At 46.4% G+C, this 15,689-nt stretch overlaps 1 protein-coding gene and 1 non-coding gene across 2 annotated transcripts; both read right to left on the bottom strand.

Moving 5' to 3' along the window:
* Nucleotides 1-404: 404 nt before the first annotated feature.
* YWHAH (tyrosine 3-monooxygenase/tryptophan 5-monooxygenase activation protein eta) lies at nucleotides 405-14,848 on the bottom strand. Its single transcript, XM_003258119.4, has 2 exons — nucleotides 14,479-14,848; nucleotides 405-1,863 (listed from the first exon to the last, which is right to left on the bottom strand). The coding sequence occupies exons 1-2, from the start codon at nucleotides 14,563-14,565 to the stop codon at nucleotides 1,210-1,212; spliced, it is 741 nt and encodes a 246-aa protein (XP_003258167.1). The 5' UTR covers nucleotides 14,566-14,848; the 3' UTR covers nucleotides 405-1,209.
* LOC115836183 lies at nucleotides 4,495-4,597 on the bottom strand. Its single transcript, XR_004031168.1, has one exon. It is a non-coding gene; the product is annotated as a small nucleolar RNA U13 (small nucleolar RNA).
* Nucleotides 14,849-15,689: the final 841 nt, after the last annotated feature.

Genomic DNA, 15,689 nt, shown 5'->3' with positions numbered 1-15,689 from the left:
CAGGGGTGCAAGTTGTGCCCCTAATATTTTATTACATTAAGAAAACTTGAGGACATGTATAAGCTCAGTATTTACCTTCAGTGTTAAATACACTCTCAGGTTAAACACAGCCCACAACGTTTCAGAGGTGCTATACTGTGGAAGACTGCATTTTGTTCTGCAAGGCTCATTAAAAAGCACCAGTTATCAGGAAAATTGATCAGAGAGGCTATGTTAGCTGGGTTCACAGAAAACTATTTAAAATCTATGAATCCTATGTGTGTGCTGCAAAATATGTAATGAAATCAGGGCAGGAAAACTTGGATAATGTACTACAAATGCTTCCATGTTTGAGAGATTCAAACCGCAATTTGTGACTGGTTAAACAGTTCCTTGAGAGGGGAAAAATCAAGACCAAACAGAGATAATATCCCCAAAGCAGCATTTATTTACCCACTGAATTCCAAAACATTTATTTTAGAAGTCTGGCATTTCATAATCACCCATCTTGATTGACATGGGCTGACACACATGGTGCTGTCAGGATACACAAGGACAATAGCCAAAGAGTTACAAAAAATAAATCCATGATTCTTAAACAATTGCAACCAAAAAAAAAAAAGTTACAAGTATCAAAACTTTTAGATGCATTGCATTGAAAAGAAGGTTTGTGCACGTCATAATTTAAAGAGGCAAAAACAAGGAGCTATTGAAACCTCACGTTAAACAGTTTATTATAAAGCTGATGGAAAGGAGCAAGTTGTCTCTCTGTATCAGCTTCCCTTAACAGTTTTCCATTAGTTGAAGAAAGAGGTGGGAGGGGTGAATTCATTTTTGCATGCACAAGATGTACTGCTTAACACTATCAGCTTGTTTTAAATGGATCTTTTAAATATCAACTGTAGCCTGTGTTGGCTAATTCTTTCTAATCTCCCCCATTACTTTCGCCTAGATTTCCCATAGATCAACAGGCATAGTAAAATGCCTCATCAGAACACACTTCTCCACACAATTCAAAAAGGGAGCTCCTGTGGGCTCAAAGCAACCATCAGTCCAGCAATGCCCATGATTTATCTGAAACTGCTTCCCAAGAGACAGGAGTGCAGATCTGAGTAGCTGTGCTGCCAATACAGATAGGTTTAGCACTAGATATTTAGTGATTGTGGCAAGGAAGAATCAGTGATGACGGGGGTGGTGGGTGAAGGAAGGGCCAGGGGACCTGAAGGATCTTCAGTTGCCTTCTCCTGCTTCTTCATCCTGCTGGTCGCTCGTCCAGAGGGTGAGGTTGTCTCGCAGCAACTGCATGATGAGCGTGGAGTCCTTATAGGAATCCTCGTTTAGTGTGTCCAGCTCAGCTATGGCATCATCGAAGGCTTGTTTGGCTAAGAGGCAGGCTTGCTCGGGTGCATTCTGGATCTCATAGTAGAACACGGAGAAGTTGAGGGCCAGGCCCAGCCGGATGGGATGCGTGGGTTGCATCTGCTCTTTGCTGATTTCAAAGGCTTCCTTGTAGGCAGCTTCAGAAGCTTCGACCACACTGTTTTTCTTCTCCCCAGAAGCGACCTCTGCTAAGTAGCGGTAGTAATCACCTTTCATTTTCAGGTAAAACACCTTGCTCTCATACTGGAAATCATTGCAGTTCTTGATCAGGAACTTATCAAGCAGAGACAGGACATCATTGCAAACTGTCTCCAGCTCCTTCTCAATCTTCTCCCGGTAAGCTTTAACTTTCTCCAATTTCTTTTCGTTTCCATCAGCCATGGTTTTCTGCTCAATGCTGCTAATGACCCTCCAGGAAGATCGCCTGGCACCAACCACATTCTTGTAGGCCACAGAGAGGAGATTTCGATCTTCATTGGAGAGAGGTTCATTCAGCTCTGTCACCTGCAAAACCCCAAAAAGATAAACATTGAAAGCAAAATCTGAAAATCTTGGTAAGAAGCCTTCCCTTCAGCATAATCAATAATTCTTCTCAAGAACGGGATTATGAACAAGTCAGTCACTCTGGAGAATAAAAACCACCCATGGACAAAACCAATATAGATATGAATCCTATGTGAAGAAAGACTGTAGTCTAATAGAAGAGATAAATACTTCGCACCCAAAACAGAAAATCATAGGGGCTTGAGAAATTCATAATTCGGGTCTGATAAGATGTTGCTTTCACCTTGGTAGAGGAATAGGACTAAGGATAATTATGAAAAGGTTGTACAGCAGCAGTACACAATGGTGAAGAAGAAAAGCTCGATCTTCAGCTATTCTGCAAAAGATACTCTGAACAGGCCAGGTGCGGTGGCTTATGCCTGTAATCCCAGCACTTCAGGAGGCCAAGGCGGGCGGATCACGAGGTCAAGAGATCGATACCATCCTGGCCAACATGGTGAAACCCCATCTCTACTAAAAATACAAAAATTAGCTGGGCGTGGTGGCACGCGCTTGTAGTCCCAGCTACTTAGGAGGCTGAGGCAAGAGAAACTCTTGAATCTCGAGGTTGCAGTGAGCCAAGATCACACCACTGCACTCCAGCCTAGCGACAGAGTGAGCCTCCGTCTCAAAAAAAAAAAAAAAAAAAAGATACTCTGAACAGTAAGATCGTGCGGTCCCTTTGTCAAATGTTCAAAGACAACAGACTGGAAGTGTTCCAGACTCTGCTTCCAGCTTTATACTCTGGAAAGAACCGACCACTCCTCAAATACACATTAACAGATGGTGGGGCTTCACAGATCAGATGAACATCACACAGGTCCAGTGGCCAGAGCTTCGCCCTGTGTGGCTACACATGGAACCCTAACTGACACTCCCAGCCCTCTCTCAAACCAAAATGGAGACTAATTCATTAGTGACATGAAAGTGCCCCCAGCTCCTGGTGAAAGGAAGCACAGCTACTCAGCAGCAAGTTGTACTGTGACCTACCTCACAGGAAACTCTGGTCCATCAAGGATGGAAGCATCAGTTATTTTAAGTGGAAGAGTTAAATTTCACAAGCTTTAACTTCCCTTAGTTCTCCATGATGCCAACTCCAAGTGAACTAGCTATGCAGTTGGTAGGAAGAGCATTATTAGACTTTGCAGTGGGTTGAACTGTGTCCCCCGCCAAAAGATATGCTGAAGTTCTGACCCCAGGTACCTGTGAATGTGACCTTATTTGGAAATAGGGTCTTTGCAGATGTAATTAGTTAAGATGAACTCATACTGGACATTAGGGTGTGCCCTAAGTGCAATTAATTACAGGTGTCCTTATAAGGATAGTGAGATTTGGACACACAGAGGAAGAACGCCATGTGACAGTGGAGGCAAAGACTGGAGTGATGCATCTACAAGCCAAGGAACACCAAGGGTTGCCAGAAGCCACCAGAAGCTGGGAGAGTGCCTAGGAAGGATTCTTCCCTACAGCCTTCAGAGGGAGCGTGGTCTGCCTACACCTCACTTTCAAACTTCTAGCGTCCAGAACTACGAGAGAATACATTTATTATTTTAAGCTATCCAGTTTGTCGTACTAGGTTCAGCAACCCCTAGGAAACTAACAAGAGTTTCCTAACAGAGTTCCTAACAGAGTTGGTCTGGGCCCAAGCAAAGAAAATGACTTCCTAAATTGACCCAGGACATTTCACAAGCTCTTAAAAGATGGTGTGTCATCTAAAGTAGAGGGATTCCTTAATATGACCTACTGGTAAAGGTCTTTAATTTTATTAAATCAGTCTCTGCTTATCCAAAAGGTCTTTAATTTTAACAATGAAAAAAAAGAAAGCAAAGCACTTAGGAAACCATAAAACACTAAACAAAAAAGGTATTACTTAAACCAATCTATAAGGACAGAACCTCCAATAGAGGGAAAAGGCCAAGTTCAATGGGGAAAGTTATCAATAGCATATTCAAATAGACACACTTCAAATGGATTGAGAAGACTAAGCAGTGGAGTATCAGAAATCCTGAACAATGATGGTTTATTTGAGGAATTAGTGGTTCAAGGACATAAGCAGCACGTGTAATCATTATTACAGATAAAAATCAGAAAACTTGTGCCAAGTTCTCACAAAGTAAAACAAGCAATTGTCTGAGTCCTCCCTACCCCCAAGCCCCAGACAAAATAAAAATACAAGCTCACTCTTAATTTCTCCATCTCCCTGTCCCCAGGACCCCTACTCTTCTGCTACAAACCCTTAACACAGGATTAAGTTTCTCCTTTGCCTACCCATCAACCAAACCCCACTTCTTTTCAGTGTGGTCTTTGGCTAACAGCTATCCTGACCATTCCCCAGGGGTGCTGCCTCCACTCCAGTCAAGCCAGGGTTCTCATTATTCATCCTCACATATTCATTAGTAGTCTCCATACCTCTCACTGTGATCTGCCCCAGTCTACCATGAATCTACAATCCATGCTCCCCTTAAATCCAGTTGAACAGCTATAACCCCACCAGTTTCCTCCTCCAGTAAGTGCCTTTAAACACTTACATACATTTTCTTATGGAAAATAGAGACTTTGTAAATATTTAATAACTTAGTCTTTTTTCCCCCACATCAGAGGGTCATGTGTCTACGTTGTAACAAGGTTTGAGGGTGGCACATCTCACACATGCACGTCAAAACCCAATCATCACGCTTATGAACTACAAAAAGATGAGTAACTACTTAGTCTTTTAAGGGAACAACACTTCTTTTTTTTTTTTTTTTTTTTTGAGACGGAGTCTCGCTCTGTCGCCCAGGCTGGAGTGCAGTGGTGCAATCTCGGCTCACTGCAAGCTCCGCCTCCCGGGTTCACGCCATTCTCCTGCCTCAGCCTCTCCGAGTAGCTGGAACTACAGGCGCCCGCCACCACCCAGCTAATTTTTTGTATTTTTAGTAGAGACGGGGTTTCACTGTGGTCTCGATCCCCTGACCTCGTGATCCGCCCGCCTTGGCCTCCCAAAGTGCTGGGATTACAAGCGTGAGCCACCGCGCCCGGCGCGGAACAACACTTCTAAATCAAAATTCCATCCCAAATATTCTGATAAATTTCAGAATGCTTGAGTCTTCTAGAACGACTTGCATTTCTAGAGCAATATTCAATAAAACAAAGCATAAGGCAACAACAGAATTTGGAGAGCTCCTTTGATCTTGTAGTAATTAAATCCAACTAAGGCCATTTGGCATTAAAATACAAATAATATCCATAAGGAGTCACAATATACTTCCTCCTGTGACTAACAAAGCTGCTTCTGTGAAACTGGCAAAGATACAACAAGGTAACTTCCCAGAGTGTATCATTTAAAGTGAGTGCATATCTGAAATACATGTATGTATAATACAGAATGCTTGCATAACACAAAAGGCGGTATAATTATTAAACCCAAGACATGTGAAGTTTAGTCTGAGCTAGCTATGTGACCTTAAACAAATCACAACCTTTTTGGACATCCAAGGTAAAATGAGCAGGATTAGCCCAAACGATCTCCAAGGCCTCCTTCAGCTCCAACATGCCATGATTTCGTTTTTCCTGTGCACCAATAAAAGGTGTGGCAGGGCGTGATGGAGCTGATCCTACTAACGTGAAGTTTGCGTGTATCTGTAAGCATATTCTTTCTCCATCAGGAATACACTGCCAAAAAAGGCTACTGGGCAGTATTTATGATGACACCTTCACAAGAAAAATCATTTACTGGGAGTATTAGTGTTTATATAACAATCATCTGGTTGCCTGCCAGTCTGAATGAATCACTATCAGCATTAGCTGAGGGTGACTAAAATATCTCAGCAAGCAAATATTGTTCCTAATACGCCAGCCAGAGCCTAACTAGGAAATAACTGGATACATTTAAATACAGTATTTTTTAATACTCCTGGGTTACAATTCAGTTAACAAAAGGAAACATGAAATGAAGATGGCTTACTACTTGACCAGATAACTAAAGAAAACTGAGTTTTTCCCAGACTGGAAGTTTATAGACCCATGTAAAATCAGACGGTCCATTAAAACAAAAAGATGTATAGCCAATCTTGATGGATGATACTTAGCACCAGTTCCCAACACTTCAAATACCAAAATACAGGAGCCAGGAGAACTAATGAAAAGTTCAGTCATAAACTGTACTAAGAGAGGCAAACACTGGGTGGCAACACACAGTAATGGATGCTCTCCAGGCCCCAACCATGCTACCTAAGATAATCTGCAAAATCTAATGAAATCAGATTTGCTGCATCTCCACAAATTAGGAACATGAATCAAAAACAAGACAGAATTTTAGAGACAGGCCTAGACAGTAGTTTTCTGCCTCTTTCCGCTCTAACACCAAGATTACAACAGTCATTTCTGCCACACGGCACCTTCCCTCAGTGTAGCCACACGGCACCGAGTCTTCACCTGGCCACAAACCAGGGGTTTCGCCACCTCTGCTCATAGCCTCTCTGCTTTCTAGGTGTCCTGCCTGCCTTCCCACCCTCTGTAATCCTACTTACACCCTTCCTGAAGGACAACCTTAAACTGATGGGCTCTTCCCATGCACAAAGGCCCTCCTCTCCATTTCTTTTAAGGACTGGACTCCCTGTTAGCCAGTTTTACTAACATCCTGACCAAACAGCCTTTGGCTACACCTAGTCCCCACCCCAGGGCACTCATTTCACAGATTTTCTCTGCTCCAGGACTACCCAACATTACTAAATGTCTGCTGATTACTAAATGGCCTGCTGATCATTCACTTATCTTCCTATGACACTATTCATTTATCCAAAAACCCCTAAGGGCCTCCTCCCACTACTCACAGGGCAAAAAACTATGTGTGTGAGTAAAAATAGATCACTGCCAAAAACAGTGCAGGGACTATTTAGGAAAATTTAAAGTTCTTAATCTGGGAAACATCCAACATCAAAAGTAACACTGAGCAAACAAAAATGCTACCCCTGAGCTGCCAGGCCATAGCTGCCTAAGTTAGGGGTAATGTTACCTCACTCGAATATGCTGCCATCCTTCACAGCTCCACACATGCTATGGGCTCATCCTTTATAGTTACCCACACCTACATGCTATCAACCAGCTTGCTTTTGAGTAAATGATTCTCACGATTAAGTAAACATAACCACATCATAAAACCTTTAAGCTTCTTTGGCAGAAGTGTGTGTGTGTGTGTGTGTGTGTGTGTGTGTGTGTGTGTGTGTGTATTGAAAGTGAGTTTGAGGGTTTGAGGGGCCAGGTGTGATGGCTCACACCTGTAATCCCAGCACTTTGGGAGGCCAAGGCAGGCGGATCACTTGAGGCCAGGGAGTACGACACCAACTCACTCAATATAGAGAAACCCCGTCTCTACTAAAAATACAACAATTAGCCGGGCATGGTGGCGTGCGCCTGTAATCCCAGCTACTTGGGTGGGACATGACAATCGCTTGAACCCGGGAGGTGGAAGTTGCAGTGAGCCAGGATTGTGCCACTGCACTCCAGCTTGGGTGACAGAGCAAGACTGTCTCAAAAAAACAAAAAGTGAGCTAGAGGGATGAAAGCTTGCTGAGCTCTTTCTCAAGTTAATGCTTAGGAAGTGAGGATCTTGCCTGGCCTGGCCCCAAGCTGGAAAGATACCCACCAACAGACCAAGTCCTACGGGCCACTGTGCAAGAACATCACCAGCCAGGGTCAGGCTGAGCCCCTTATCCTCACCAGGATGAGGCTGCAATTCTGTAAGACCACAAATAGGCTAAACCTCAAGCTCAGAGCAGGCAAGTTCAGGTAAGTAACATCCACTCTAAGCTAAATTTTAGTCAAATAAAACAGCTACCCTTGTATAGTCAAGAGACTGCTTTTGCCTTGCTTTTGACATAACTGAACATTTTCATGGGGATTGGCAAGGATTAAATACAACACCATCTGAATGGCATTACTGCATGCTACTGTCCCTAGAGGCATCCGAATTGAAGGCTTCAGAAGCTGTGCCAGGTTCGGATCATTGGAAGTGCCAACACTCACCACCGCAGAAGGGAATGCCACTGCAGCCAGGAGTAGGGGTGGGAGGAGCACCAAAATGCTGGGACAGAAGACAAGCTGCCTCCACTTGGACACTAGGAGGAATTTTACCAGCAACCTAGAGACAGAAATTTTGAGGCCTGCATAAAAATATACTAAAGGGTGGCCGGGCGCGATGGCTCACGATTGTAATCCCAGCACTTTGGGAGGCCGAGGCAGGCGGATCACGAGGTCAGGAGATCGAGACCACGATGAAATCCCGTCTCTACTAAAAAATACAAAAAAATTAGCCGGGCGTGGTGGTGGGCGCCTGTACTCCCAGCTACTCGGAGAGGATGAGGCAGGAGAATGGCATGAACCCGGGAGGCGGAGCTTGCAGTGAGCCAAGATTGCACCGCTGCACTCCAGCCTGGGCGACAGAGCGAGACTCCGTCTCAAAAAAAAAAAAAAAAAAAAAAAAAAAAAAATATATATATATATATATATATATATATATATATACACACACTAAAGGGTGCAAGGAGAAAAATACATTAAAGGCAATATGGAGAAACAACTGGTGCCAAGAATATGAAATAATTTCTTAAAATACCCCAAATAAAATGTAACATAGTCCTGTACTTCTTAACTCAGGAGAAACTCAAATTCAATACTTTGTTAAGCCAAAAAAAAAAAAAAAAAAAAAAGCCTCCAAGCCTTCAGAACAAGCAAAATCCAGATATGTGAGTTTCCTTCTTATGTTTCTCTGTTGTAGCTAAAACCTGTAAGTAGCAAATTGTTCTTAATCATATTTGGAAAAAAAAAAAAACGACTTGCACTCAACAGATGAAATTATTTGTTTAGTAAGCCCACTTATGAAGAGTTCTTGGATTTTAGTCACCAATGCTGACAATGGTTAATATACCAGAATGTATACTAGACATATTATCCCTTTGCCTCGTGGGGCATTGTTACACAGTGGTTAAAATGAGAGCTCTAAATTTGAGTTTGAATCTTGGATTCACAACTTACTAGCTGTTTGACCATGAGAAAATCAACCTCTGAAAGTCTCATTTGTTAAAGGGAGTAACAGTACCTATCTTGAATTGTTAAACAAGAATGTACACATGGAAGGTGGCAGGCGCCTGTAGTCCCAGCTACTCGGGAGGCTGATACAGGAGAATGGCATGAACCCAGGAGGCGGAGCTTGCAGTGAACCAAGATCGTGCCACTGCACTCCAGCCTGGATGACAGAGCAGACTCCTCAAAAAAAAAAAAAAAAAGTACACATGGACTAACAGCTACTGTTTACCAAGTGCCTAAAAAGTTACATAAGTTCTAACCAAGCACCGTGGCTCATGCCTGTAATCCCAGCACTTTGGGAGGCCAAGGCAGGTGGATAACCTGAGGTCGGGTGTTCAAGACCAGCCTGACCAACATGGAGAAACCCCATCTCTACTAAAAATACAAACTTAGCTGGGCATGGCATGGTGGCGCATGCCTGTAATCCCAGCTACTTGGGAGGCTGAAGCAGGAGAATTGCTTGAACTCGGAAAGCAGAGGTTGCGGTAAGCCGAGATCGCGCCACTGCACTCCAGCCTGGGCAACAAGAGCGAAACTATCTCAAAAAAAAAAAAAAAAAAGTAAAATGTTATATAAACTTGCTGAATGTCACACACACACACACACACAAAACATTAGGGGTACCCTCTCCGAAACCGTATTTCTGGAAAAGTGTGATGCTACAGTCTGTCACTAATATAAAATCCCAAAGACCAACTAAAGAAAATCCCCACCAAAGAAAACACATTTTTGGTTTCTTTAAGGGAGTCAGTTCTGGACTGTGGAAGTTCTTCTGGGGATAATTCAGGGACCCAAACCCACATGGGGACCACAGTTTCTATTTCAGTGCAAGAAAGCCACATAAGCTGTTTGCCCACCTGAAAGGACCTTTTAAATTCAAACTATTACAAGAATAATCCAGGGCCTTCTTCCTTCCTCAAAGACAATTACATTTTAAATGCCCAGTTAGTGGGAAACATAGCTCCCTAGTTTTTACATATTTCAAACTATAGTATCAATGTGGCTTTAAGATTTCATACTGGTTGGGTGTGGTAGCTCACTCCTATAATCCCAGCACTTTAATAGGCTGAGGCAGGATTGCTTGAGGCCAGGAGTTTGAGACCAACTTGGGCACCATATAGAGATCCTGTCTATACAATTTAATAATTAGCTGGGCATGGTGGCATGCATCTGTAGTCCCAGCTGCTCAGGAGGATCACTTGAGCCCAGGAGCTCAAGGCTACAGTGAATTACGATCCCACCACGACTGTGCTCCAGCCTGGGTGACAGAGCAAGACCATCTCTTTAAAAAAATAATAAAAAAAAAATACTAATCACACCTCAAAATCCTCCTACTCTCTGTGACACTGATCTGTCTCACCTGGGGCAGTCAGCTGTGCACTTTTACACAGCACCTGCTCATTTCCCCACTTCCCAGAATCTCACAGCTGTTGCAACAACAGCCTTTTGCCAGTGGTTGGGCCAAGTGCCCCTCCTCTCCGACTCCTGTTTCCTTAAACTGTAGTTTTGTTTCCTGCACTTAAGATTTCTAGGGAGCCACTGTGGCTCAGGCCGGTTGCCCTGGCACTCGGGGAGGCGAGGCTACACGTTCCAGGTCAACCTGGTCAACACTGATTAAAAAAAAAGATTTCAGGCTGGGCGCGGTGGCCCACGCCTGTAATCCCAGCACTTTGGGAGGCCCAGGTGGGCGAATCACGAGGTCAGGAGATCGAGACCATCCTGGCTAACAGGGTGAAACCCCATCTCTACTAAAAATACAAAAAAAAATTAGCCGGGCGTGGTGGCAGGCGCCTGTAGTCCCAGCTACTCGGGAGGCTGAGGCAGGAGAATGGCGTGAACCCAGGAGGCAGAGCTTGCAGTGAGCCGAGATTGCGCCACTGCACTCCAGCCTGGGCGACAGAGCGAGACTCCGTCTCAAAAAAAAAAAAAAAAAAAAAAAGATTTCTATATATCTATTCTGCAGGTACTTTAAACGTGTTTCTGCCCGTTTTCTGTCAACACTGTAATCAACTGGTGTATCAGTGTTAAAACACCATGCTAGCCCAGTAATTTTTACATTTGATAACTTCACAGTTACCGTCTATGTTTTAATATAAAATAGATGACTTAGGGCCATAATACATGATGAAATTATGTCTATCTATGAATATCCACCAGAAATCGATCTGGTTATTTTCCCTCTTTCCTTAAATCACGTAGTCTTCTGGACTAACATTTAATCCCACTTTATAGGTTTATTTCAGTTATCAAATGGTACTTACAGAGACTACGAATTGTGTAGCCTAGAATTGCCTAGCCTAGAAAGAACTTAGGTTCTAGAATCTTTCACAATATTTCTTCCCACTACTATACTCTATGCAAGCTGGCAGGTATGAGATAGAGAGAGCCTGAAGATACTCCTTTATGCTTCACTTCAGAAACATTTCTTTCTTCTTCAAATTATGGAGGGAAGCAGGTAAGAGAAGTTCTCAACAGGTTTGAGGCAAGACCACTGTTTCCCATATGCATGATTTTTCTTCAAGCTTACCAACACTGTCCTCCAGGTGATGCTGGTAGAATAAGGAACATCAATCATTACAGGAAGGCAGTATTATCAAGTGAGCATTTTAATTATGAAGGAAACAGAAAACAAGTTAGAAGACTGAAGGCAAAACTGACTTGTTAATAACAGCAACATCACTAGTTTTATACTTCAAAGGACCTAAAGCCAAGATGTAAGTTTCAGGTTACAGAGTGGTGGCATCAGAATATATCCTCAACACAGGTGTCCTGCTCCGTCCTCCCTACAGCAGGCTACTTACCTGCCCTTCCACAGCCCTGAAGAAAGCCCAGGTAAACCCAGAGGGTTACTGAAACTTACACCCTTTCCAAAAGCCTTAGTTAAGGCTAATGAGATTAATAACATAGAGACTGAGTCATCCCAGTAACATTAAGAATTTAATCTACAAGCTGGGCGCGGTGGCTCAAGCCTGTAATCCCAGCACTTTGGGAGGCCGAGGCGGGCGGATCACGAGTTCAGGAGATCGAGACCATCCTGGCTAACGCGGTGAAACCCCATCTCTACTAAAAATACAAAAAATTAGCCGGGCGTGTTGGCGGGCACCTGTAGTCTCAGCTACTCGGGAGGCTGAGGCAGGAGAATGGCGTGAACCCGGGAGGCGGAGCTTGCAGTGAGCCGAGATCGCGCCACTGCACTCCAGCCTGGGGGACAGAGCGAGACTCCGTCTCAAAAAAAAAAAAAAAAAAAGGAATTTAATCTACAAACACCAATTTAGCAGGGAAAGTGACCCCTGCCAGTCCCTTCCAATATATTCTTTTTTTTCTTTTAAAGAAAGTATCTGTAAGCACAATATATTCCATTTAGATGGTGGCGGAGAAACGGTTTATCACCATTCTGAGATGGCAGAATTAAAGCTTGGATTGACTCTTCCATGCTGGGTGGCTTTTCCAACTCAATTATTTCAAATATAGATATTATAGATTCCTTTGGTTTACAAAAGGCTACCTTAACCCTCCAGAGAAAATCTATGGACACGAATAGCTTGCTGCAGGAAAGCATTTTACAAGCCTACTAGAAAGCCAGTCTTTTTCTCTGCTCAAACTAGATTTCGTTCTGGTAACATCTCTCCATTCTTGCCTTTTTCCCCCATTTCAAGTTGCCTCAGGTTTCTGACTGTTCCAGAACACACCTTCTAGCCATTTTTCCTTAACCTCCATTTCCCCTTCCTTTAAACCTTGTCCCGCCCTTCTTTTCACCACATTTATTTCCCAAAGGGCTCCTAACACTGCAGTCTTTACGTCTCACTTAGAGGGTGAGCAACCACTTCATGAAAATGTGTGGAGAGGCCTCAGCCTGCATAATCCCAGCACCACTCAGTTACTGGGGAGGAAGGGCTTAAGTGTGACCTGCTGTGGATAGAGGCAGCTTTATCCCAAAGAAAATTAAGGTTCAGGGTCCCTTCCAAGGAAATGCATTCGTCAGTCCCATTTCTGTAAAATATGCAAAATTATATTTTAAATTTTCTTTTAAAGGACCCCCTGAATTATATAAAGTTCAGCCTCCAGACCTAGACCGTCCCCCGGTTTAGAAGAAAACCTGCCTCACCACAACAGCATGCTAATAGTGCTCAAGTCAAGATCACCAACAAATCAACATACGGGCAACGGTGTTGCTGGTTTCCAAACACACCCAGTTATGTGTGTAACAAGGACACCAGAGGAAAGGCAACTCTTCAAGTACCTTTCTTACCTGAACGATCCTAAATATTGGCCCCAACTACATATTTCATCTGATATTAACATCAAAAGCCTTCAAATGAGCTTTCCAAATGACTTAAGATTTTAGGGAGCCTTTGTATTGGCAGCTTTTTCGGAACTCCCTCCAAAAAGCCAGCAAAGGATACATTTACTATAATCATGGGCAGTAATTCTCAGACTTAAGCCAGCTAAAAATTGCCTGTGACAGCTGGTTACAATGCAGATGTCTGAGTCTCACCGCCCGAATTTCTGAATCTATACGTCCAAGGCGGAGTTCAAGGGGATCCTCCCAGGTCTCAGGAGGTCGTACACTGAACATAGCAGGTTGGTGGCCGCAGTTGTAGTTCTACCACTGTGTGACCTTGACGCAGGGAGAGGAAATATTCATTTACAGAAAACGTAAAATAACGTGGAGAGTGAGAGATGGTAACCGGAACTCAGAAATGCAGGTGGTGTGTGACCCACGGTATTTTGCTAGGGTGTGGCTGGGCACGACTCCTCCACCGGAGAAGCTGCAGAATCGATTTATGAGGGTCTCAGGAATGCAAAGGCACACAGATTCGTCTCACCTAGAAGTCACGTTTCATTTTAATCTCCAAGCAGACAGCGCAGCAGCAAACCTGAGGCTGTGGAGTGGGGCCCCACATCCTCCGCCCACTCTCCCGCCCCCGTCCACGCCTAAACTGCAGGAAAGGGGTCTTTCGCACACAAAGCCAGACCCCCAGGCGTGGGAATATGGAACCAGAACAATTCGAAAGAGCAGAGCAAAACAGATCGGAATTACAGACTTGAGGTCGTGGCAGAGAAAACCAGCTGAGACAGGGCGCCACTCACTAGGTGATTCTTTATTCCAAGTTGGGGAACGGAGGAAGACGAGAGGGGGAGCCCTTGGGTCCGGTGAAACGCTCTAGGAAGAATGCGGCTCCTTCGAGTCCCCCAGGGCACCCTCTGCCCCCGCCCGGGCTCCGAACTAAGATGTGGCGAATCCGACCGCCCCGCCCCTCTCCCGGGGCTGCCTCCGCGACCCAGAGCTGCACCCTCCCGGATCCCCCACCCCGGGCCCAGCCTCAGGAAGTGGCGGGGCACCCAGCGGGAGAGGGAAACGCCGGCTAAGGGCGGGCGGGCTGGCGGGCGGCCACGCCCAGCCGGGTCGCCGGGTCGCCCATGGCCGGGAGCGGAACGCCGCCCGCGGCCATCCCCGTCCCTCCCCAACGCCAGGACTCCCCGGCCAGCCGCCCAGACTCCCGGCGCGCTCACCGCCTTCATGGCGGAGGCCATGTCGTCGTAGCGCTCCGCCTGCTCGGCCAGCCGCGCCCGCTGCAGCAGCTGCTCCCGGTCCCCCATGTCGCTCGCGGCTCGGCCTCGCCTCGTGCCTCACACCGCTGGCTCGCTAGCCCGCCCGCCGCCAGTCAGTCGGCTCCCGGGTCGCTGCGGAGGCCGCCGCCGCGCACGCGCACTGGCTCGCCGGCCGGCCGGAGTCTGCAGGCTGCAGGCAGCGCCGCCGCTCGCGCCCTCTCGCTGGCTCGCCCCGCGCGCTGTGGCTCGCGCCGCCGACACCGCCGAAGGAGGAGAGGCTGCCGCGCTGGGGGATGGGAGGACGGGACGACGCCTGCGCAGTGAGAGTGGCCAGGCCGGGCGGCGGGGAGCGGCGGGAGTGGGAGGGGGGAAGGGCGGGCCGGCCCTAACGGTCTATTTCAAGGTGACGTCACCTACTATAAATAGACACTGCCGCCGCCGCCGCCCGGCCTGAAAGCCGCGCAGGCGCTCTGCGAGTGCTGCATTTTACCGCCGCAGAGATGGAGGTGGAGAAGGGAAAGCCGGGCAAGAGACTGCGGAGCCGGAGGAGGGGGCGCGGTAATGGCGGCTGCACAGGCAGTGCATTGTCATAGCCCCACCCTGAAACGCGCCACTCCATCCACGTTAGAGATCTGGCTTGAGAAGGGCCCCAAAAGCAAGCAAACCTACCGGCGGAGAAGCCGGGAGGCCGCGTGCCCCGAGGGGCGGGTCACCCCAGCCCCGCCCCAGCCGTCCCGCCCTCCCCGAGCCCTGCCTGTCCATGGGTTCTGCTGGGCCACACCTTGTGCGTGGGTCTGTACTGGTCCGGGCAGGATCGAGTCCGACCCTCGGGGACAGCCCCGCCACACAGACACACACAATCGAACCCAACCTGAGACGTAGCCTTGGGCAGGCTGTGCCTTCCACCAGAGGAGGGGACTGGGTGGCCAGGCCCGGACAAGTAATATTCAGGACACATTAGGAGCCAGCCCAGTGCTAGTCCCGCACAAGCATTCTCCTCTTTAATCCTCACTACCCAGCCCGCAGTGGGCACAGCTGGTCTCCCCATATTTAAAATGTGGAACCTATGGCCGGGCGCGGTGGCTCACGCTTGTAATCCCAGCACTTTGGGAGGCCGAGGCGGGCGGATCACGAGGTCAGGAGATCGAGACCACGGTGAAACCCCGTCTCTA

Source organism: Nomascus leucogenys, chromosome 7b (assembly GCF_006542625.1).
Source record: "Nomascus leucogenys isolate Asia chromosome 7b, Asia_NLE_v1, whole genome shotgun sequence".
NCBI lineage: Eukaryota > Metazoa > Chordata > Mammalia > Primates > Hylobatidae > Nomascus > Nomascus leucogenys.
This window is presented reverse-complemented; position numbering and strand designations above follow the sequence as displayed.

Bases quoted from the DNA above. Each gene is read 5' to 3' on its own strand.
- YWHAH (XM_003258119.4), bottom strand. From the start codon at position 14,565: ATGGGGGACCGGGAGCAGCTGCTGCAGCGGGCGCGGCTGGCCGAGCAG. The intron at 1,864-14,478 runs GTGAGCGCGCCG...GGGGTTTTGCAG, and splicing joins TGGCCTCCGCCATGAAGGCG to GTGACAGAGCTGAATGAACC.